Here is a 23,985-nt window from a genome sequence, read left to right on the forward strand (position 1 = left end):
GTTGGGTCAGACTCATTCATAATGAGCCATGAGAATCACCGGGCAAAGCAGTGCTTACAAAGGAGATGAATTCAGAGAGTATGGCTCTTGCACCTTTCTGATAAACTTCCCCCTGATCCAAGGTTATTCTGCCATGATCTTTTGATCAGTGATGATTGTGCTTTTATGCACATAAAGTCTTCACGGGAGAGATCAGGCTGATTGAAAAATAACAAGCGAACCATTTACCCCAACTGAGCTACTTTACAATTGCAGAAATGTATTACAGAGCAGTCACAAAATCAAGCCATGAATGCAAGGAATGGAAAAAAACATGCCCGGGAGCTGGTCCCTACAATTTTCAAGATGCTTCATCCTCCCAACTGCATTCTTTGTCCTAATGAGTGAAAACAGTAAGATTATTCAATCTGAAAAGTCGCAGATGTCACAGCGGTACAGAATAATTGCCTCTTTTTTTTCTTTACAGTGTAGGAAAAGCTTCTTTTCTGTAGCCCACACTACAAAATAGCACTTCAACCAGGTTCCTTTTAGAATGAAAAGTGAACAAGTTTCCCAGTGTCGGCCTTATAAAATCTAAAGAGATGATTAAATTCAAACCAGGCTGAGCTCTCAATCTGAGTTATTTCAGCCATTGATTTTTATAAAATGAAGGGGGAAAAAAATCCCAGCAGGCAATTTACATGTGCAAGCACCAGGCTACAGAATTCATCACCTTTTTCTTAAAAACGTAGCTAAACCTTAATGGAATCATAATACTTTCATAAGGTTAATCGTCAGTCATCCGTAGTCATAGCTTGTTCCTCTTTCCATTTTTACCATTTCAAATATTTCACTATTGCCCACCACAAACCTTTGAAAATGATCATTTATGTTTATTCCACTTGTTTCTCCAGTGAGTCAGCTGATTTTTAACCAAGAGCTCCAAGTACCATTTGAAAAGTCACGTCTTTAAAAACCTTCCATGTTTTAAACACTTGGTTAGAAAAAAGATAACAACTACTGGTACAAGCTTATGTGCTTCATGGTGTCTTTTCAAAATGAGAATATAAATCATTGTACATCAAAGCAAAATAGTTAATATATATTTTATCTGGCAGTTTCTAGAAATTAGGCATTAAACATAAAATACTTTATAAATTTATATAACAAAAATAAATGTTTATATTTTAATCTCAAATAGATTACCTTAGGGGAGCAGTTCACGTATGAACTCCTGCACCATCAGCGTGGCAGCAAAGATCATCAGAAATACACATTCAAGTCCACAGCCCTTGGGAAGAGATGGGTGCAGCGGCTGCCACCCAAACACGTGGTCTGTATCCCAACATTGAGATTAAGGCTCTCTGTTTTGGAAGAATGAGCTGGACTAAAACAAGTACAGAAGTACCATGATATTCTCTGAAAATACTGAAAAGACTCTGAAGAGTTTCAAACACTGGGGGAGAAAAACCATATTGACTATAAAAATAAAATAAAGCATCTAACAATGACTTCAAGTACTTTGGAAGAGGCTGCTGACATGGAGTGCCCAAATCAGAAGGAATGAAGAGCTAGGAAACTCAAGGGGTGTCCCCAGGGCTCTCCACTGGTTGGGGGCTCGGGTTCCCAGGTGCAGCTCTTTGAAGGGGCTGGGGAGCAGACTGGAAATAGCAACCACAATTTCTTAGCAACCGAAAACACCCACTTGAAGGCAAAGGCCCAGCCTGGTGGGAGAAAATCCTTGGAACGAACCATTGTAAATCTGAAGATTTTAGAGAAAAACGCCATTCATTTTACTATCAGTAGCAGGCAGCAAAAAGGAGAGGGAGAGAAACCCAGCCCTGTGAATGGCAGTTTCAGGCAGGTGAGCTGTCATTCTTCCTTACTGCGTGGCTTTCTTCATGAAGAGGGTGAGATCACTGACAGCCAGGATCCTTCCAGAGGGTGCGGCTGCATGACGCAGGTGTGCTTGGGTATGCCAGTGCCCTGGCAGCAGGGTGCCCATCTCATTTCTCCCCAAACTGAGAAGCAGTTCTGGCACCTCCAATCGTCTTCCCTTTCCTAAAGCAGCATATGAAGCGTGGCCGACGTTGCTTCTTGTCTTCTGCAGAAGCTCTGGCTTTGCCGGCTGGTCCTATGCTAGCTGGGTCCTTTCAGGCTGCTAGAGCCTGGTGACGTCTCGGCATTGCTGCAAGTCCCCGATGCTCTCGTAGTCATTCTCTTTTGGGCAAAGGCCATGGTGACTGTTGGTCTCTGGGGCAGCCTTCTCTTCCTCTCTGTTTAGAGTCTGTATTGCTTCATAATCTGGCTCAGGCTCCTCGCTGGGCCTGCCTGCTGCTGGAAGTGTGCTGACACTATTTGGCATCTTCTCAAAGTCTTTAACAGTGGCATAGAGATCGTTACAGGAAGAGGGGGACCTCGGAGCGGCTCCTGGCATGGAGGTGTAGGAGGCCTCTGGTACTCTAAGCGACTGTCCTGATTTGTTCCCTGGCTGTCCTTTTTTATGCACTGACGAATACATGGCTGAGATCTAGAAAACAAAGGGGAAAGTGAATAAATAAGCTCCGAGCTTGATTCCCCCTTCCCCCTTTTAGTGACAAGCTAGATTCTTGGGACTACGGGGGTGTGGGTCCCTTTAAGAATTTTTTTCAGATTCCCAAACTTTGCAGAGATATTATTGACTCACAACACATGTAAGCTTAAGGTGGGCAGCATGATGATTTGATACACATATTGTGACATGATTACCACAATAAAGTTAGTTAACAACTTCTTTACTGTAATTACCATATTTTTGGTGTGTGGTGATAACATTTAAGCTCTATTCTAAGTTTCAAGTATATAACACAGTATTGTTAGTTCTAGCCACCATGCTGTATTATATTCCCAGAACTTATTATAGATGGAAGTTTGACCCTTTGACCAACATTTCCCCATTTCCCCCAGTCCCCAGCCTGAGGCAACCACCATTCTACTCTATTTTTGTTTGGCTTTTCTAGATTTCACATCTATGTGAGAATACACAGTATCTGTCTTTCTCTCTCTGACTCATTTCACTTAGCACAATGCCCTCAAGATCCATCTATGCTGTTGCAAATGGCAAGATTTTCTTCTTTTTTATGGATGAATAATATTCCGTTATGTGTACATGCACATGTGTGTGTGTGATTACATTTGCTTTATCCATTCATCTGTTGTTGGACAGTTAAGTTGTTTTCATGACTTGGCTATTGTGAATAATGCTGCAATAAACAGGGGAGTACAGATATCTCTTGGAGACAGTGTTTTCATTTCTTTTGAATATATACCCAGAAGCCAATTCTTTACAACCTATGCTAATCCTGGAGTACATAACAGAACAATTATATGTGTCATCTATAACTTTGTAAGTAGCCTAATTCTATGAAATCCAGGTTCTCTCTAGGTCTGCTGAGGGTTTGAGGCAAGTAGGTAGAGTGGGCAGCTCAAGACCCCAGGACCTGACCACAGCATCGGGTTATATTCTATTTCTTTATCACAATGATATTTCACCTGAGGAAAGTTTTGACTGCTTTATAAAGAAGGATAGAAAACATATATCATACTGGTGAAACTCAAAAGGGTGGGCTTCAAGTCAGCAGCAGCAGGATCTGGACATTTTTTGGAAAGGCAAACTCTGGGGGCCCCACCCCACAACCACTGAGTCACAGACTCTGGGGGTGGGCTGATTCTCACGCCCACTAAGTGTGAGAACCGCTGCACCAGACTGTATAATCCACTCCTCCCGCATCACGAAAGTCTAAACAATAGCTTCCGGATGCTAGTTGGCAGTATACATAATATCTGTCAAAGGATCACTTTCCACTATTTTTTTTTCTGATTTTATTTATTAATTTTATTGAAGGACAATTGCTTTACAGAATTTCATTGTTTTCTGCCAAATATCAACATGAATCAGCCACAGGTATACCTCTTCCTCTTGAACCTCCCTCCCATCTTCCTTACCATCCCACCCCTCCACTATTTTTTAAATTAATACTTCATTGCATACTATTGGTTAAACAGACATTCAGAGATGGGGCTAAGTTTTCTTCAGTGGGAAAATTCATTCTTATATGAAATCAACTCAGAAATGATATTGAGAGACAATCAACTTAGGGGATGGGCTTCCCAGGTGGCTCAGTAGTGAAGAATTTGCCTGCCATTGAGGAGATGTAGCAGACAGGGGTTCAAACCCTGGGTCAGGAAGATTCCCTGGAGAAGGAAATGGCTACCCATTCCAGTATTCTTGCCTGGGAAATCCCATGGACAGAGGAGTCTGGTGGACTACAGTCCATGGGGTCGTGGAGAGTCAGACAAGACTGTACCCCTCATGCACCAAAGACAAAAACTTACGGGACACTCTTTCCTTTGGGAAGAACAGACTGTTTTCCAAGCAAACCCACTCAGTCTCACTAATACACCTCATCTAGCCACAAATACAGAAGGCAGGAGGAGAAGGGGATGACAGAGGATGATAGTTGGATGGCATTACCAACTCGACGGACATGAGTTTGGGCAAACTCCAGGAGATGAAGGACAGGGAAGCCTGGCATGCTGCAGTCCGTGGGGTTGCAGAGTCAGACATGACTGAGCGACTGAACAACATCAACAAAGCCACAAATATCGGGAGAGGTATCATTTTCTTCGATACAAAAATGGACTGATTAGGAGATTTGGGAGGAAGGGTATTGTTTTATTGTTAGAAGTCATGGTTGGAAATAAGTAAAAACATCCTTCATTACCTGCAGTTATCTTTGCACAGCAATTGATGTATTAAAACACCCAGGAAATAAGGGAACATACTTCCTGACAGATGCTTGGCTTTGCAAGTGCAGAGGGAGATGTCCTGCTCTCACATATCCACATGCTGGGCAGAAAGCTTCCAGCTGGACTCCAGAGCTTCTTAAGACACGCCTGCCGCACGCTAACTGTCATTTGCATGAGAACTTTCCCTACAGGCTGGTGGCTGGCATTTGCCAGGCTTTGACAATCCAAAGCGTTTGAGTCAGAGAAATAATCTTTGTGAAACTCCTGCCCTGTTGATTTAACCATTTTCATGCATATTAAATGAACATTCTCACCTGAGAGGTTTTAACTAAAAAATTCCTTTCAAAATGAGGAATTAGAGTAGCTTTCCATTTCAGAAGAATAAAAAACAAGGCCTCTGCTTTTTGTAGCAAGTTGCCAACACATGAAACTTTTTATTTAAAAGGTGATCAGAGCCAAAAATGTGGACAGATTATAAAGGGGTGAGTCAAGCATGATAGGGGCTTCCCTGGTGGCTCAGCAGGTAAGAGCATCTGCCTGAAATGCAGGAAACCCGGGTTCGATCCCTGGGTTGGGAAGATCCCCTGGAGGAGGACGAAATGGCAACCCACTCCATTATTCTTGCCTGGGGAATCTCATGGACATAGGAGGCTGGCAGGCTACAGTCCATGGGTCGCAAAGAGCTAGACACGACTGAGGTGCATGGATAGTAATGAAGGGAGCTGGTGTCACGGATATTTATTCCTTACCTTCAGTGGTAACATCAGGAAGACAAACACACCTTTATCTGTGACAGTAACAGTGAGAGCTGGGCCATTTCTGTTTCTCTTCCTCCTTTCTTCCCCATGGTTCTGTCATATGGCCTCCACTCTTTGTAAGTTCTTGGGCCTTCTTGGCTTTTACAGTCTTTTCTTTTTTAAATTACAGGCTCTTTCACTAACTTGCAACTTAATATTATCCCTGGGCATGAACCAAATGTGCAGGAGGGTGTCACTGTAAATTTGAAATCTTATTAACATTTCTCAAGTCTTCTAATATTCTTTTTGAATATATGTCTCCTATGACTATTATTTTTATTTTGTATAAATAAAAGGTTTCTCTTCAAGCCCTCTTACTATTTAGCTTCGCAATTTTTCTCTTTAACATCTTTCATCATTATTATTCAGTCTGTAAATTGTTATTATGTTCTCATAAATTACCCTCTTTTCCTCATTTCTCTTCTTTTTATATTCAGCCCTCCCCCCATCATTCTGTTAAATTAGGATAATAGTACTTAAAATTCAGGTCTCAGTTTCAGTCTGGACTAACATGAATATAAAAATAAGTGATCTCCATATTTATTTTTCCTAAATCATCTTCCTAGAATGAATACATGGGAGTCACAGTTCTTTATTCTATGTTCAACATTCATCAGTATAACAGGGTCCTTTTTTCAAAAGCCACAAACAAATGTAAGATAAGAGGAAAAGTAATTAAAAATTTCACATAGTCTCAATTTATTTTAAAGAATTAGTTCCCAGATCTCTTATATTTTTTTTTTCAGCCTGGCTTGTAGAATCTTAATTCCTTAACCAGGGACTGAACCCATGGCCTCAGCAGTGAAAGCACTGAGTCCTAAAAACTGGACTGCCAGGGAATTAAAATATTTTCTTACCCCAATGGGATGGCTCCAGGACAGTGGAAAATGCTGGAGGAGGCACAGGACCCCTTCGGGCCTGGTAGGAGGGCCCTGCATTAGTCTCATGGAGGCAGGCCCAGTGGAGATGGTCAGGGGTGGAGGGAACATGAAAGTTAGCTTCTGAGGTGGAATTGAAGGGCCTGATTACTGGCTGAATCTGAAGACAGTGAGGAAAATGCAGTGTTCAGGAGGGCCCCAGAGTTTTGGCTTCTGCAACCAGGTGGATAGATGGTAGTTCCACTCCCTGGAGGAAACACGGTGGGGCTGGGCAACGTCACACGTGTATGTTGCTTCTGCGTGTGTGCGTGCCAAGCCACCTCAGTCGTGTCTGACTCTGTGTGACCCTATGGACTGTAGCCCGCCAGGCTCCTCTGTCCATGGGATTCTCCAGGCAAGAGTACTAGAGAGGGCTGTCGTGCTCTCCTCCAGGGGATCTTCATGACCCAGGGATTGAACTTGTGTCTCTTATGCCTCCTGCATTGGCAGGTGGGTTCTTTACCACTAGCACCACCTGGAAAGCCCACATTGCTTTTGTACACATACACAATTTACTAAGCTAGGCATGCCAGAAAGAGGCTTTATGTAGCTAGACAAATTACGGTGTTCGGCTCTGAATCTAGCTTGACAAAATCCCATAAATACTGGCTTTGCTGAAAGTTTAACCCATGACTCTTAAGCCCCGGTGCTTGGGAGAATGCATCACTGTTTCTCATTGGTGGCCATGTCTAACCCTACTTCCAGTTTGGAAGTTTTTTTGAAGTTCCCTGCTCTCTGTCTCCCAGAAGCCTAAGCCCTTCTTCCTCTGTCTCCCAGCCTGGAGCAAATTCTCTACACCCACCTGTTCCAATTCCCTGCATATTCCAACCCACTATTAACCTCCTTCTAATGGGAACCTCTTCCCTGATTAAAGCTCACACACTTACATTTCTCTCTTCTCATTCCTCTTTCTTCCCCTCCCCTTTCTATTTTTGTCTTCTCCTTCTTCCCTATTGAGCTTCCTTGTTCATCTTATCCTTTCTTGTCTTCCCATCTCCCAGTTTCTTTCTCTGAACCATGATAAAGCCAACATCACCAACTCCTATCTCCAACCATAGGCTTAAGAGCCTGCTTCAGCTTTCTCAGATGAAGGGTAACATGACAGAGCATCTACTTAAGGAAGGAAGTGCTATTCTCTGTTACAAGAGCTTTTGGATTATTTAAAAGTAACAAAACTCACCTCTTCTTCTGTGAGAGTTGGGTCTTCTTCCCGGGACTTGTACGACAATGAACTAAGTCTCTGTTAGAACAAAATAAATCATTATAGTCAATAATTTAACCTTTTTTGGGGCATATGCTTTGATGCAACTATCTACAAAAATGTTTTCAAATGATTTTTAGACAAGAAACTATTTTCTACAAAGAAATTATATCAAGGACCTCAGGAATAAACACATAAGTATGATTTTACATACCCAGCAATATTACATTAGATAAATTTCTTCTAATTTTTTAATTTGAATCTGTAGGTACAGAAAAACTGAATGATTATGAAGATTACTGTTTCAATTCCTAATTATTACTGAAGGATTGATCATCAATGAAAGGTTGAAAAACTGACTGAAAAAAATACCATGGTGTCCGTCAAATCCCTAAACTTTTTATTTCTAGTTTGCATGAGTCATCAGGAAGATTCTTAAGTCATCTGGAAACTTTTCATAACTATTGGAGAAATCAACCCACATTTTCTGGCTTCATTTCTTGGTGATTCTGGCTCTGGGTTCACTGAATCTCTAACACCTCTCCTGTTTGAATTCTTGCTGATTTCAACCCACCTGTATCCTTCCAAACCGGCTCCCACTCCTTGACCTCCCTCCACTGACCGTATGTCCTTGCCCCACCTCCCGGCTCCGTCTGCACCTCAGCCCCTCTTCCCCTAAACCACAGCAGCCCCACTATCCCATCTCCCTGCAGGCCCCTTCAGACCAGCACTCACTGTTCACACCTACTCCTCCCATAACCCATTTCCAACAAGCCTGCAGAACTGTGGGGCCCCCAACCATTTTTTTTCCATGTCTCACTTCTCCTCCGTGTCCTTCCTTCCTACCCTATCAAACTCAAGCTCCATGGTCAACCATCACTGTTATACTTGAAGTACTCCACTCCCTCCCTGGTCCCTGGAGAACTCACCCTTCAAGTGAGTCCTTAATGCCGCTCTGAATCTCCCTACACCTGCTTCTACCCCCTGGCCCCTGCTTTCCTAGCTGCCGCCTTCACATCTTCTCCTCTCTCCCCAAACCCCCAGCACCTCGTCCCTAGCTGAGGACCTTGGGAAAACCGAAGGAATCAAAAGAAATTTCTATAAACGTCTACCTCTCCCATCACACCCCCAGTCTCTGCATTCACGTGTCTTCCTTCCTGCCCGTTGCCACAAGTGAACTTTCCCGGCTCCACCTTAAGGCGATCCCTTCCTCCGGTGCAGGAGACCCTGACCCCTTACACCCACTCGTGGATATAAGCACCAGCCACACTCCATTCTGTCTACATCAACTTTCCCCTCTATGGAGTCATCCGCATCCACATAAAAACAGGCTATTTTCTATTCTAAAACCCAAACCAAACCAGCCCACCCTTCTAGTTCTGTTACTAATTCCATTATAGCAAAACCTCTTAAAAGAGATGTCTAAATAAAAAAAGCACTCAATTTTTCTCTTCCTATTATCTCTCTAAACCCATTTCAGTCAAAGTTTCTGCCTCCTAGACTCCAAAGAAACTGCTCTTGAGCAGGACACCGATGACCACCGTGTCACTGATCTCTCCTGATCCACCTGCTGTGTGCTGCAGGGTCACCCCTTCTTCCCTGAACACTCACTCCTTGGCTTCTAGGACACTGGATTTTCCTCTTTTTCTCTCCATTTTCCTCTCTCCTGCTGGCTTCTTTCTTTCCTGGATCTGTGTCCTTGGAACTCACACACACTCATGCAGTGATCTCACCTGATGTCAGCTTGAAAAAACTAATTTCTGCTGCTGACTTCCAAATGTACAAGCCCAGCCCAGCCTATCCTTATAAGCCTGCTCCTCCATCCACACCTATACCCTCCTCGTCCCTGGAGAGGCTGGGCATGCTCTGGCCTCAGGGCCTTCATACCGGCCATTCCCTCTACTTCATTTGCTCTTCCCCCAAAACATGAACCAACTCACTCTCTCAACTCCTTTTAATTTTTTGTTCAAATGGCCCTTTGAACAAAGGCAGGCATGCCCTGACCACTCTCCTCACAACTGTGCTCCTACCCAACTTTCTCAGTCCCCCAGATTCTGTTCTGATTTTTTTCCTTTATATTTTAAAGCCTTCTAAGATATAATTTTGTTGTTCAGTCACTAAGTCATGTCTGACTCTTTTTGAACCCACGGACTGCAGCACGCTAGGCTTCCCTGTCCTTCATTATCTCCTGGAGTTTGGTCAGACTCATGTCCATTGAGTCAGTGATGTTATCTATATAATACATATGTATATATGGGGCTTCCCTGGCCGCTCAGATGGTAGAGTCTGCCTACAATGCTGGAGACCTGGTTTCGATCCTTGGGTTGGGAAGAGCCCCTGGAGAAGGCAATGGAAACCCACTCCAGCAGTCTTGCCTGGAAAATCCCATGGACAGAGGAGCCTGGTGGTCTACAATCCATGGGGTCGCAAAGAGTCAGACACGACTGAGTGACTTCACTTTATATATATGTATATATATATATATAAAATATACTTTACTTACACACATATTTATGTTTTTATCTTCTAACCTAAAATGTAAGCTCCCCAGGGGCAGAGATTTTTGTTCATTTGTATGTTTGTTCACTAGTGCATTCCCAGCACCTAGATCTTGCAGCTTACAGTGGGAAAGCTCATCAAAACCTTTTGGAAATGAATGCATGAATAGTAAGCATTTGAAGTTCTCCCAATCACTTAAAATGAGAATGGTTTATATGGAAACGATGGCTCATTCATCCCTATATTCCTACAGAAAGGTAATCTGGTTCCCAGATGGGTATTTCCAGTTTCTAATGTGACATCTGGAGAATTGCTTACTTGGCAGTGGTTAGACCATCAACTCTCTTATCTATCAACTGCTTATAAGTAAAAAAAAAGGTTTAACTGTTTTAAACAGCATAAATTTCACATTAGTTTTATTATCTTTGGTTATACAAAGGGAAAAAAATTGGGCTGCATTTTTTCCTTTAACAAATATGCTCATAAACACTTCACTGGTGTTGTCAACGGCTTCCTTCATGGGTAACAGGAAAAACAAATGCATTCAGAGAATACTGTGCAGAACGACCCCCTGGAATAAGGGCTTCCCAGGTGATGCTAGTGGTAAAGAACCCGCCTGCCAATGCAGGAGACAGAAGAGACACAGGTTCCATCCCTTGGTCGGGCAGATCCCCTAGAGGAGGGCATGGCAACCCACTCCAGTATCTTTGCCTAGAGAATCCCACAGACAGAGGAGCCTAGAGGGCTACAGTCTATGGGGTTGCAGAGTCAGACATGACTGAAGCGACTTAGCACGCACATATAACCTTAGCCAGGGCTCCCCTTTGGATCATGAACTCCACAAGTTTTCTAAGGCTGCTCTTGACTGACTAGCCCCTACTCGGCCTTCCTACCAAAACCTGAGAAGAGAACCCTACTGTTGTCTCTGCAGAGAATGGAAAATCCCAAGGCAATGCTCACAGCAGGAGATGAGAATTCCAAGCTATTGTGGCTCAGATGTCAGCTCATGGGACTCACACAGAGAAGGCTCAGGGATTCTTACTGCATTTTAGAGCTCGGTTGAACATCTAAACTTAAGAGTCACAGGTTATTGTTTAGAAATTGTTAAATAAAATCTCTTACTTGACTCCTATAAAAGTCTGTACATAACCAGATATGCCCAGCAGCACCTGTGGGCTTGTTCCTGGGGTCTGATTTCTGGGACCTTGGGTGGAGGGGTGGGAATCACCCCACTGCTTGGGATGGCAAAAGGTAGAAGAGGCTAAATGGGCAGCAAAGTCTCATCTTTTTTGTTTTTGGTCTTCAAAATGAAGAAAATAATACTTGGCCTCAATTAGACATGATGCTAAAACTGGAAAATCTCCAAGGTGCCAAGGCAGAAATATTTTGTAAGCATGAGTTTTCAGTATTTTATTACTTGGAGGGGTAAAAAAATTCAAACACAGCTTACATGAAAACAGTTTTTACCATTCAATGCATGTGAAGATGTCAGCATGTATTTCTTAGAATACCATGCAAACAGACGCCCAGGTTTAGCTAGATTCCCAACCGGGACCAAAGCTCTGAAAACAAAATTGCAGAAGCCCACCTTGTTGGTTTCACTGGTCCCCTCATCAGCTCCCTCTTCTGCTTGACTCTCTTTCTTCTGAAGGTTTTCATTTTCGTCCAGGAGTTTCATGGGGACAGGAGGCGGGGCCTCCTCTTCTGGATCACATGAATTTCCAAGAAGAATCTCCGCGTTGACACTCTGTCGACACTTTTTGTTTCTGTCCACCGAGGCATACTCGGCAAAGTCTGTTCTGCTGTTGGCCTGTGGCCCCGGAAGCTCTTTCACACCGGAAGTTGACTTCGACCTACCGCTGTGGCCTCGACTTGGCTGGGTAGCTGCCGTCACCTCCTTAATTTCGTTCACGGTTTCATACAAGCAGTCCTCCACCATGTTTTCTTGCGAGGAACTATCCTTGAGCACTTCATAGGGTCCTTCCATGCCCAGACCCTGTTCCCCGTCTGCACTTCTCCCATTGTGCATCATGTCCACCGAGCTCTCTGGGGGAATTCTGGGCAACTCTCGGCTCTGATGACATTTCGGCTTCCCTGTGCTGTCCTGGGAGTCCAGTAGATCAGAAGCCGAGGTCTGGACTTCCTCATAATGTTGCATGCAGGTCACCGTGCTGTCTTCTGAAAGAACTAAAGCAGCAGGAGCATTAAAAGTGGAGAAAGACGCTTCCTTATAGAATTATTACAGTGACTCGGATGTCAAGTGAAGTGAAATCAAGGTGCTGGCTTTTTATTAGACTCGAGGTTGCAAATTGTACATGATGTGACTGTTAGTGGAAATCTGGGCTTCCCTAGTGGCTCAGACAGTATAGAATCTGCCTGCCAATGCAGGAGATGCAGGTTCAATCTCTGGGTTGGGAAGGTCCCCTGGAGAAGGGAATGGCCACCCACAACAGTATTCTTGCCTGGAGAATTCCATGGACAGAGGAGCCTGGTGGGCTATGCTCCATGGGGTCGCAAGGAGTCAGACATGACTGAGCAACTAACACACATTCTTGTTTCAATCACAGTGTAAACTAAAGCCATCCACTACATCGTTCCAATACAGTATGTAATAAAATGTCTTGGCTATAAATTTGGGTCACAATTATACAACATTTGTGGTTACTCCTGATGGGCTTCTTGTAGGCAGTGTTCAAGTGACCAGAGGATGAATGTGATGCTGCAAGGGGCCAGACTGGGGGCGGCGGTGCTGGGCACCAGAAGGGGGGCATGCATGGTGACTACTCCCTCTGTTTGGAGGGACTGTTTGGGAGCCATCCTCCTTCACAGGTCACTTTGACAGACACGATGGAAACCATGGGGCAAGACTGCGGCCAAAACAGTGTCCCAAAGGGTCCGCCGAACAGGTCCGTTGGCGGACCCTGTGCCTTTTTAAAGCTTTTCCCTCCATCTCACTGCCCCTCCCACACCCCAACATTTCTACCTCAAATTAGAAAATGCAAACAAGAAATTCTTAGATTGCCGCAGAAATGTAACTCTGTGGAGGCATTCAGTCATGCCCTAATCAAATGATTTTTTTATATTAGTCCATTTATTTTAATTGGAGGATAATTACTTTAAATATTGTGAATGCTTTTGCATCGAATGATTTTTGAGTGCCTACTAGGTGCCAGGGACAGTTGAAGTGCTGGATACATCCTTCATCAGTGATGTCCAATGAGTCTGTGCTGCAGGTACCTACACTGTAGTGAGCCAGCTGTTAAATGACTGTGTCTTGTATATTCTTCATATACTATATATTATTCATATATATGTGTGTGTTTAAGTGCCAGTGTATACCTAAACATATATTTATACTGGAATATTCATAGGTATTTACTTTATATTTTTGTTATATATAGCCTATATACACAAAACTTATGCAAAAAAACTTAAGCTTTTTAACCTACTTGTTTTTACTGACTAAACTGGGGTTCTCTAAGACCTTGAGTCCAGAATAGTATCTATGGTATGGCTGATCTCACTAGGTTTTTACATGAAAAATGAAATGAGTGAAAGAATGAATAAAGTGCTTACCTCCTGTTCTGGAAAAAAAAAAAAAAAGACTACTTCTCTTTGGGAGAGGAGGCTAGAAATAAGTGTCCCTAAGGAGTATCTGCGGAGAAGGCAATGGCACCCCACTCCAGTACTCTTGCCTGGAAAATCCCATGGAAGGAGAAGCCTGGTGGGCTGCAGTCCATGGGGTTGCTAAGAGTCAGACACGACTGAGCGACTTCGCTTTCACTTTTCGCTTTCATGCACTGGAGAAGGAAATGGAAACCCACTCCAGTGTTCTTGCCTGGAGAATCTCAGGGACGGGGGAGCCTGGTGGGCTGCCATCTATGAGGTCACACAGAGTCGGACATGACTGAAGTGACTTAGCAGCAGCAAGGAGTATCTGGGCTTCCCTAAGGAGTATCTGGGCTTCCCCAGGGGCTCATATGGTAAAGAATCTGCCTGCAATGCAGGAGATCTGGGTTTGATATCTGGGTTGGGAAGATCCTCTAGAGAAGGGAATCGCTACCCACTCGTATTCTTGCCTGGAGAATTCCACGGACAGAGGAGCCTGTCGGGCTACAGTCCATAGTGTTGCAAGAATTTGACACAACATTTGGGGAAACTGATAATGGATCTCTTGATCTGTGAAGTTATCACCACCACTCACTGTGTTCTGAATACTTAATCGTCATGGAGGAGGTGAACTTTTGCCCTCTGGATTTAGACGTCTGTGTCCTGGTAGACAGAGAACCAGCACTGGCGTCTGAAGACACAGTGTCAGTCCTGACTGCCCCACAGCTTCCTGGTCTATAAATGGAGGTAAGAAGACGATTCGCTATTGCAGGTGAAAGCAGTCTCTAAACTGCACCCTGGAAATGTAGTTGTGACTTCTTTCAGCATTCACATCGGGCAGTGAGCGTGTAGATGGGGTGCCTAGGACTCAAATCAAAGGTTCACATTACAGATCCTTAGTGCATAGACCATAAGATCTTAGGCAAATTAATAACTTCTCTGTGCCAGGCAGAATAATGCACCCTTAGGTGTCCACATCCTAATCCCTAGATTCTGTGAATGTGTTTCGTTACATGGCAAAGGAGGAATTAAGGACAAGGATAAACTACCTATCTGTTGACCTTGAAATGGGGAGGACCCTGGGCATCCAAGTGGGCCTAGTGTAATCAGGAGGGTCCTTATAAGTGAAAGGGGCTTCCCTGGTGGCTTAGACAGTAAAGAATCTGCCTGCAATATGGAAGACATGGGTTTGATCCCTGGGTGGGGAAGATCCCCTGGAGAAGGAAATGGTAACCCATTCTAGTATTTTTGCCTGGAAAATTCCATGGACAGAGGAGCCTGGTGGGCTACAGTCCATGGGGTCTCAAAGAGTCAGACATGACTGAGCGGCTAACACTTGTGCATGAAAGGGGCAGGAGAGCCTTAGAGAGGCTTGACGATGGACAGAAAGGCCTGGACCAACTCGGGCAGCTTCTAGAAGCTGAAGCAGGTGAGGAACTAGATTCTCCCCTAGAACCTGGGGAGGAAATGCTGCCCTGCTGCTACTGGGCTGGACAATACTTACAGATTTTAGCCCAGGGAGACTCGGTTCAGACTCTGATACCCAGAGCTGTAAATTAATCTGTGTTGTTCTCAGACACTAACTTTGTGGTAATTTGCTGCAGCAGCAATGTTTCAGTTGCCTCATCTGTAAACTGAGGACAGTAATAATCTCCATCTTACAGAGCAGTAGTAATACTAGTAACATAATCTTATAGGTAACAGTAATCTTACAGTTGTTAGCGTACATGAGTTCACAAACATTCAGATCTTAGAGTGAGGGCACACAGCAGCCAATTCATAGATACTAACTTTTCATCCAAATGATATATTTTTTTTGCTAAAACTGGCAGTAATACAAAAGGAGAGCAAGAACACATTTCCTAGTCTTTTTGAGTTACATTTTCTTTTTTCACGTGTGAACGGTTTATTGAAAGGTGTAAGAAATACAGTGGATAATGTAGCCAATAAAGTCTGCATTAATAAGGCAGCTTCAAATATGTGACTGGAGCCAAATCCTGCAGGAAGAGTCTGGAAAAACAGAGCAATAAACAGGCCTACGAGTTATCTCAGCCAAGGGACAAGGGACCCCTCCTTGTACCACTCATTGGTGAAGGGCTGCCTTGGGGAAGATATTAATTCCCAGGTACTTCCATCCAGGTCATGCAGGCAAGTGAGCTGGTGTTATGAAGAAATGATGATGGTAGTCGTGGTGGTGTTCCAAGCTACATTTTCTGACCTTTCTGAGCTACATTTCTAGTCCTTTCGCAGGTAATGAGGCCTGCCCGGAAAGCTGGAATTGTGGCCGCACTTACTGTCTCCATTGGTGAGTGCTCCGTTCTGCTCGCTGCTCGGGGGCGCATCTGTGGCCAGGCTGGTGACAGAGCGGCTGAACATCTCCTTGTCAGAAGGCTGCAAGAACAGAGGAGCCAAGCGAGTCAGACTGCGGGGCAGAGGGGAATAGCCATGCTTTTGCGTTGTTGTCTTATTTATATTTATTCATTTGCATAGCCTGTGGGAGCTTAGTTCCCCAACAGGGATTGAATCCCAGCCCTTGGCAGTGAGAGCATGGAGTCCTAACCACTGGACCACCAGGGAATTCCATCCATGGCTTTTTCTAAAAATTAAAACAGCAACAACAAAACCCACATCTGCTACTTAGATGCAAATTAAGTGAAGTGAAATGAAATGGGGTTCCTCAGTTGGACTAGCTGCATGTCACGGGCTCAACGGCCACATGTGGGTAGTGGCCATTCTGTCAGTGCAGCCGAGGCATCTTGATAGAAGGTTCTATTGGACAGAGCTGTCCTGGGACTCTTCTGAGGCTGCCACCCACAGAGTTTCCCTTCCCAGATCACAAATGGGCTACAGTAGGTCAAGGGGAGTCAGTCTCTTAGCTCAAGCCAAGGTGGGACGGGAAGGCCCCAGAGCTGATCAGAATCAGCGCCAGCAGATAGCGGCCTCATCTTTCTCCCAGAGATGCCAGAAATGTTACCCTTTTCAAAGGTGTGTCATGCTGAGGAAAACAAGGGAAAACATCATCTTTGTCATCTGAAGGGAAGAGTCTTAAATCTGATCAAAGATAAACGTCACTGACATCTGAGATGTTCATAATCAGCCAAGTCTCCACTTGAAGGTTCACAAAAAATGTTGTGTGCTAAAACTTAGGTCTGCAAACCTTCCTTATTCTAACAAATTCAAGACCCTTGGGGGGAAGAATGGCATTGATCATTTTCCACTGGGCTTATTGGCTGAAGTGGACAATACAGGGCATAATACACAAGGCTGAGCTACAGTTGGAAGTAAGTTGCTAGGTCACGTATTTCTTGAAATATGCCGCCTGTCTCACGCAGCAGCTGAATCACGGCTGATACGGTCTGCTCCCCAATCCCGCTCATGGAGTGCATGCAGCACCAGGTGGCTACACCTGACAGGCTCCAGGAGTCCACACAGGAAGTTCTGATGTAAATAGCACCACAAACCTTGGCTACCTGGCTTCTCAAATTCTCTGACTCCTGACTGGCAATGAAATAATAACAGAGAGGGCTTCCCAGGTGGCTCAGTGGTAAAGAATACACCTGCCAAGCAGGAGACGCAGGTTTGATCACTAATTCAGGAAGATCCGCTGGAGGAGGAAATGGCAAACCACTCCAGTACTCCTGCCTGGAAAATCCCATGGACAGAGGAGCCTGGTGGGCTACAGTCCACGGGGTCACAAAGAGTTGGACACGACTTGGTGACTAAATCACAAAAATAATAATAGAGTACGGAGCTCATGCTCATCATGCTCCAGAAACTTATGGGGAATCAACTGTTTCAATCCCATGAAAGGGGACTCCCTTTCCCCTGGGCCTGTGTGTGTGCGAAGCTACAGCAGAGGCGCCACCTTCTCCCCTACCTACATTCTGGGCACAGTCTAACAGAGCTGTTGGGGACAGGTGAGAAGTGGGGACACAGACAACCAGAGACTGCAGTGGGGGTGACAAGGTGAGGGTAGGAGGGAGGGCGGTGCTGAGAAGCCGGGAAGGGGTGGGTGGGTGAGCCACCTGCATGCAGAGACCAAAGGGAGGACCCCAGGGGCTCCTAGGAGAGGAGACTTGACCACTTCCTGGCCTGGGCTGGAGGAGTTCCCACATTCACAGGGCAGGGCGCCCGGGACTGGAGGCGCCTGCTGGGGGGCTCGGAACCTGACTGCTGGCTGCTTTTTTCATTCCAGACCTCACCTCCAGATCCCTCACTCATCCATCGTTCCTCTTTGCCCCTTCTTCCTCGGACAGATTTACAGTTGTTCTTGAAAAATTACATCTAGGAGAGGAAGCAACTTCATAGTTTTATCCTGCGTATATGAAGGCAGGGGCTTCCCTGGTGACTCAGCAGAAAAGAATCCGCCTGCCAAGCAGAAGATATGGGTTCAGTCCTTGGGTTGGGAAGATCCCCTGGAGGAGGGCATGGCAACCCACTCCGGTATTCTTGCCTGGAGAATCCCATAGACAGAGGAGCCTGGTGGGCTACAGTCCATGGGGTCACGAAGAGTCAGACACGACTTAGTGACTCAACAACAACAATATGAGGGTGGCCCCAGCTGTCAGTATTGTTCAGCCAGTTAAGGGCACAGGCCTGAGCGGAACAAGGTGGGACCAGGACACTCAAGCTGTTCCTCACCTGGGTGGATCCCAGAGGCCCTTGGGGCTTATCAGGACCCTGTAGGACACAGAGCAAGAAAACTGGGCCAGGCCATCTAGGATGCTGGGGGTCTCAGGCTCCTGTGAGCTTACTGATCAGCTGTTATGGGTTGAATTTTCATCCTCCCCCAATTCCTATAGTGAAGTCCTAACCCTCAGTACCTCAGAACTGACCTCCTATGGGCTCAGGGTTGCTGCGGATGAAACAGGTTAAGATGAGGGATGAGATCATCTTAGAGGCCTTCTAAAAGGGGAACTTGGACAGACATAAATACACACAGAGGGAAGATGGTATGAAGAGTCACAGGGACAGATATGATAGTGAGGGCAGAGTCTTCAAACCAAGCATTGCCAAAGGCAGGTGCTTCCACCACTGGAAGCTAGGAGAGCAGCCTGGAGCACACGCGCCCTTGTAGCCTGCTGCTACCATGATCTTGAATTTCTAGCCTCCAGAACTGAGATGATAAATTTATTATTTAAGCCACTCAGCTTGCGGTCCTTTGTTATGACAGCTGTGGCCAACTAATAAACCAGCTGGAGCTGGGCAGAGGCGAAACAGAAACATCCCTGCGGTAAGCTGGAACTATCTGAGCATCTTTCGAGCAGTGGTTGCAGAGTCGGAGACAAGTGAAGTGACTGAGCGTGCACACACGCTAGCCACGGGGAGTTTAAACCTCCAGCACAAGGGCTCAGCCCAGGCAGCCAGTTATCTCTGGCTGAGTTGCTGCCCTCAGCTTGTAAGCTTGCAGGGACCTGCTTAGAGAAGTGGCTGATGCCTCAAAGTGCACACACGTGTGCACACAAACACACGTGCATGCACACTCACCACGTTCATCAGGTTCTCATGGTCCCCGCTGTGCGGTCTTGGCTTCTTTTCTCTGAAACAGAAAAGGAAACGTGGCTCTACCTAAAATCAAACATACACTCCCCTTTCCTATCCAAACTGTATCAATACTTAAATCTCTCTTTTGATAAAGAACCGAGTTTATTTTACTGAGAAACCAGAAGCCAGACAACTTACCCCTCCTCTGCAGGCAGCAGGGTCTGAGGGGGTCAAGTCCTAGCAAGGGGCTAGCCAGCTCTCTTGCCCCTACTTCCTCCAGGAGTAGAAAATACAAGTTAACAAGAGGACTGGGGGCAGTTTCTTGAGTAGAAACTTTATATCTAGAATACTGGGATGATTTCTTTCTTTCTTTCTTTTTTTTTTTAAGGAAGTCCAGACAGTTCTCATGTCTTCCTTTTTCTTAATTCAGTGTTTGCAAAGTCACACACTGCCAGGGGATTGAGAAAATAAAGAAAATACAACTTTTGGCTTGTTGGGAAGGGTACATGCTCTCAGGATGAGTCATGTGTACTTCCAGACTATGGAAAAGTCCATCCAGTAAAAATAGAATTTATTTTTATTCAGGAGAGGCTAAAGAAAGCCATCAGTACTAGAGGTTACCTTTCCCATAGATGTATAAGGCAACAGTGACACCTAGCGGGAGCATAAATAATTACAGAGACAGGCCCTCCCAGGCCCAGGAGAGTTGACACTCCTCTCCTCCTGGGTCTTATTTCTTCATCTGCCTGGCCAGCTGGATGCTATCCCAGCTCAGGAGACCTGGGTCCGAACCGGCACTACTTGAGTTCAGGGACTCCAGATTTTCTCTTTTTGACAGAGACTTCAGTGCAGGAAGCCATATCCAGACTTTTAAATGACACTTGGCAACTCTCTTCCAAGGTTATTGAGAAGAGTTCGGAGGAGGGTTGGCTGCCAGCTGGTCTGCACTGGTTGCCCCAGCAGCAGCCAACTCACCAGAGAGCGGCATATGTTGTAACAATGTCTGAACACCTGGAAAATCACTCTGGCTTCGGAAGGACTCTGTTTCTGTCCAAGCAAAGATCCCCGCCCCACCCCCCCCGGCTTTTTTTTTTGGTGGGAGGGTTACACATTTTATATGAAGGAGTCAAGAGAGAGAGAAGTGTAATTCTAAAATAAGACAAGATGGTTATTTCATACAGAGAATGTTTCTCTTTTAGAAAAATCTGTTTCTTAAGAAACTGCAGTTTTAGATTACACGTCTTTAATAAAATGACCCCTCCACAGCTACAGAGCAGCAAAAATTCTCAGTAACTCTCAAATGGTAGCAAAAAAGAGTGTGTTTAATACACATCGTGCTTAGATTTGCAAATGTCCACAGATGGAAAAAGACAATATAAATTTAGACATGGGTGTGCTCATGAAAACAGCAAAAAGTTCCTTTTGGGAAGTTTCATATATAAGGGCTTCCATATATAAGGTGTCTTCCAGCTGCTTCCCGGGAAAACCAAAATGGCCTTTCATTGAGCTAACAAAAAGTGTCCTGGGCCCCTTTGCAGGAGAGAAGGCAGTTAATCACAGGAGTGCAGTGGGATGCCATCCATTACAGGCTTTTTAATACAGAAGGTCTTCTAGCTCCCAGGAATGTGTTATTTTAAGGCTCCAGTAGACACACGTCACTCTCACCTGTCGCAACTGGAACACAGGAAGATGAGGAAGGTGATGAGGAAGAAGGTGGCCACAGATGCCAGGCTCCCCAGCAGGATGATATGTGCTTGTCCCTCGATCAGCAAGCTTCCCTCGGATCCCATGGTGGGGGTGGGAAGTGGCACGGTCTGCGGCAGTCAGTCAGTCCTTCCAAGGCGGCGACATGGGGGCAGAGGGTGGCGTCTTCCTGCAGAGAGAACAGCTTGTGTTTTGACAACTTCTCAGGAGAGGTGCTAGAATCTGGTAGCAAGTTCCTGTTGGGGAGGGGCTAGATGGGAGTTGGGGCTGGGGGCAAGTCTGAGCAGATCAGGGAGGTGTGTAGAGAATGCATTGGACTCGACCTGAAACAAGTACTCCTCCGTGGTCCGGGCTTTTGTTTTCTCACCCAAAATGCAAAGCAGGAGTGTGTGCTGCCTAGCTCTGTGTTTGAGGCCACAGATGTTATTTTTGTAAGTTTGGGGGATAGATTCTTAATGTTTTCAAGTAAGACTCCAAGTCTTTTTAATTATTACTTTTCACCTTTAAATATTTAAATAAATGCAAAATGTTTCACCTGGAGAAAATCTGCTGAAAAAGAAACAACAAATAAATACACGTGTATTTGGATTCCTTTTTTCCACAGAACACTGTAAACCATTTATTACAGCTTTCACAAAAACGTAGTTTGCTACGTTTTTCTTCCCCACTTGAATCCTCAACTCCCCAAGACTGCTTCTCTCCAAGAAGGTTTAAGGTCAATACAATTAATGACACAGATAGTCTTTATACTCACCTTCAGAAACAGTTACCTGTTCTGAGCCTATGACTTTATTTTCAGGGCTGGCTTTCATGAAAGTTTGTAAGCATTCAGTCTACTTTCAAGACACTGGAGGAAAGTCTGTGCTGAGAACACATCACCAGCAGCAAAGAAGCCTAGCTATAAACAACTACAAACTTAGGGTAAGAGCTGTCCCTAGGACACTGTACCTGGCATTTAGTACCTGGTACATGGGGGCTTTCTAGGCGGCTCTAGTGGTAAAGAATCCGTCTGCCAAGGCAGGAGATGTAGGAGATACAGGTTTGGTTCCTGGGTCAGGAAGATCCCCTGGAGAAGGACATGGCAACTCACTCCAGTATTCTTGCCTGGAGAGTCCCATGGCCAGAGGAGCCTGGTGGGCTACAGTCCATAGGGTCGCAAAGAGTCGGACACGACTGAAGTGACTTAGCACATGTGCAGTCAAGTGCTTTCCTCATTTCATCGCTGACACAAGCCTGTGAAGAAAGCATGACTAACTCCCGTTTTTCAGACAAGGAAGCTGAAGTTCAGGCACTAAGTTCCCCCGCGGTGTTGTCAGGCTCAGTGGCAGCGGAGGACCTGAGTCCAGCCACCTCTGACTCCGGCACTTGTGGCCTCTGCCCCTAGAGGGCGCTCCTTCTCATTGGGGGCTATTGCTCCCAGGTCCAGTGAGTTACAAGGCTTCTAAATGAAAACAGCCAATGAGCTTTGCGAAATATTTTAAGATTTAGATTTTGAAAAATAGAGCACTATTTCAAATTAATGATTTGCTTTCTCATCAGAGCTTGTTAAAGAACATTTGCTTTGTTCAGTTCTAGAACATTTCTCAATTACACAGCCTTAGCTTCATTCTCAAGTTATGTGAATAAAGTCACCAAATAAATATTTGTGTCGTGACAATTCAACAGAACTCAAAACCCTTTTTAATAAAAAGGCTGGTTGATATTTGTATTTCCATTTGCTCCTTGACAGAGCTGGGACTATGTAGCCATCCACTGAGCAGCTACATCAAGCCTGCACCTGGGCAGCTTAAGGAGTGCATTGTGGTTCAATGGGAGAAAATTTTCTCCAGGTGAAACATTTTGTATTTAAATATTCAAAGGTGAAAAATAATAATTAAAAAAAGCTGGAGAAAAGAAATTGTAAGTATGCAGAGAGAATTCTAGGAGGTGAAGCTGACTGCTTTCTATACAGCCTTAAACCAACACGAACACATCCTAAAGCTCCATAAATACATAAACGTACAACTTCCTGGGTAATAAAGAACAGCATTCTTCCTGCGTTGGCTATATATTATACCTGTGAACCCTGCAAGCATACTGTCATGGACGGTCCCGTTGCCTTTGCCTGTTTGCCCCTGGACAGCTATAACTGAAGAGCACTTCTCTTATGATTCGTTGCAACAATGAATAATTCACTTTAAACTTAGGCTACAAATTGGCATCAGAGTAAGTTATTAAAATACATTCAAGCAAGCACATAAATCAATAAATGTTTATATCCAGGTCCATGCGTAGCACATTTTAAGAGGCACAAAGAAGATCCGTTGTGCAGGCATTTGTGTGTCCTTTCTTTCATTTGCTCACTCATTCGTACAATGATTAATCAGTGTCTATTTATAAAGCGCTAGGTCCTTAGAAAATAGTTTCCTTAGTGAACTATTCAAAAGCTACATATCCATCCAGCAAGCCCCTCTCTCATCTCTGTGCACGTTTCTCTTTCTCTCTCTCAACAGGGGGAGGCGATATAATATAACATGGTGAGAAGGCAATGGCACCCCACTCCAGTACTCTTGCCTGGAAAATCCCATGGACAGAGGTGCCTGGTAGGCTGCAGTCCATGGGGTCACAAAGAGTTGGACACGACTGAGCGACTTCACATTCACTTTCATGCACTGGAGAAGGAAATGGCAACCCACTCCAGTGTTCTTGCCTGGAGAATCCCAGGGATGGGGGAGCCTGGTGGGCTGTCGTCTATGGGGTTGCACAGAGTCGGACATGACTGAAGCAACTTAGCAGCAGCAGCAGCTCTGCCTCGCAGAGCAGTGTGGGGAGAAGGATGAAAGTGGATTATTACCCGCGACTGAATAAAGGATGTAACTCACAGAAAATGTGTCAAAACTCCTGGCTCACCACCCTTCCAATAGAATCTGCAGAAAAGCTACTGAAAGTGAAAGTAATACTTTTTCCAAAAGTTCTCCTGGTGCACACAAAAAATGCCACAGTGAAAAGAAAGATCTGGTGTGTTTCT

At 44.9% G+C, this 23,985-nt stretch overlaps 1 protein-coding gene and 1 non-coding gene across 2 annotated transcripts; one reads left to right on the forward strand and one right to left on the reverse strand.

The window, feature by feature from the left end:
• Positions 1-2,140: 2,140 nt before the first annotated feature.
• PAG1 (phosphoprotein membrane anchor with glycosphingolipid microdomains 1) lies at positions 2,141-21,064 on the reverse strand. The gene is made up of 6 exons (XM_068984146.1): positions 20,940-21,064; positions 19,278-19,329; positions 16,085-16,181; positions 11,770-12,368; positions 7,662-7,721; positions 2,141-2,509 (listed from the first exon to the last, which is right to left on the reverse strand). Exons 1-6 carry the CDS (start codon positions 21,062-21,064, stop codon positions 2,141-2,143), a joined length of 1,302 nt encoding a protein of 433 aa, XP_068840247.1.
• TRNAF-GAA (transfer RNA phenylalanine (anticodon GAA)) lies at positions 5,273-5,345 on the forward strand. The gene has a single exon. It is a non-coding gene; the product is annotated as a tRNA-Phe (tRNA).
• Positions 21,065-23,985: the final 2,921 nt, after the last annotated feature.

The sequence above is a fragment of the Capricornis sumatraensis genome, chromosome 11 (genome assembly GCF_032405125.1).
Source record: "Capricornis sumatraensis isolate serow.1 chromosome 11, serow.2, whole genome shotgun sequence".
NCBI classification, from domain to species: domain Eukaryota; kingdom Metazoa; phylum Chordata; class Mammalia; order Artiodactyla; family Bovidae; genus Capricornis; species Capricornis sumatraensis.

Bases quoted from the DNA above. Each gene is read 5' to 3' on its own strand.
- PAG1 (XM_068984146.1), bottom strand. From the start codon at position 21,064: ATGGGATCCGAGGGAAGCTTGCTGATCGAGGGACAAGCACATATCATC. The intron at 7,722-11,769 runs GTGGGCTTCTGC...TTGTTCTAACAG, and splicing joins GGACCAGTGAAACCAACAAG to AGACTTAGTTCATTGTCGTA. The intron at 2,510-7,661 runs GTGAGTTTTGTT...TTTGTTTTCTAG, and splicing joins CAACTCTCACAGAAGAAGAG to ATCTCAGCCATGTATTCGTC.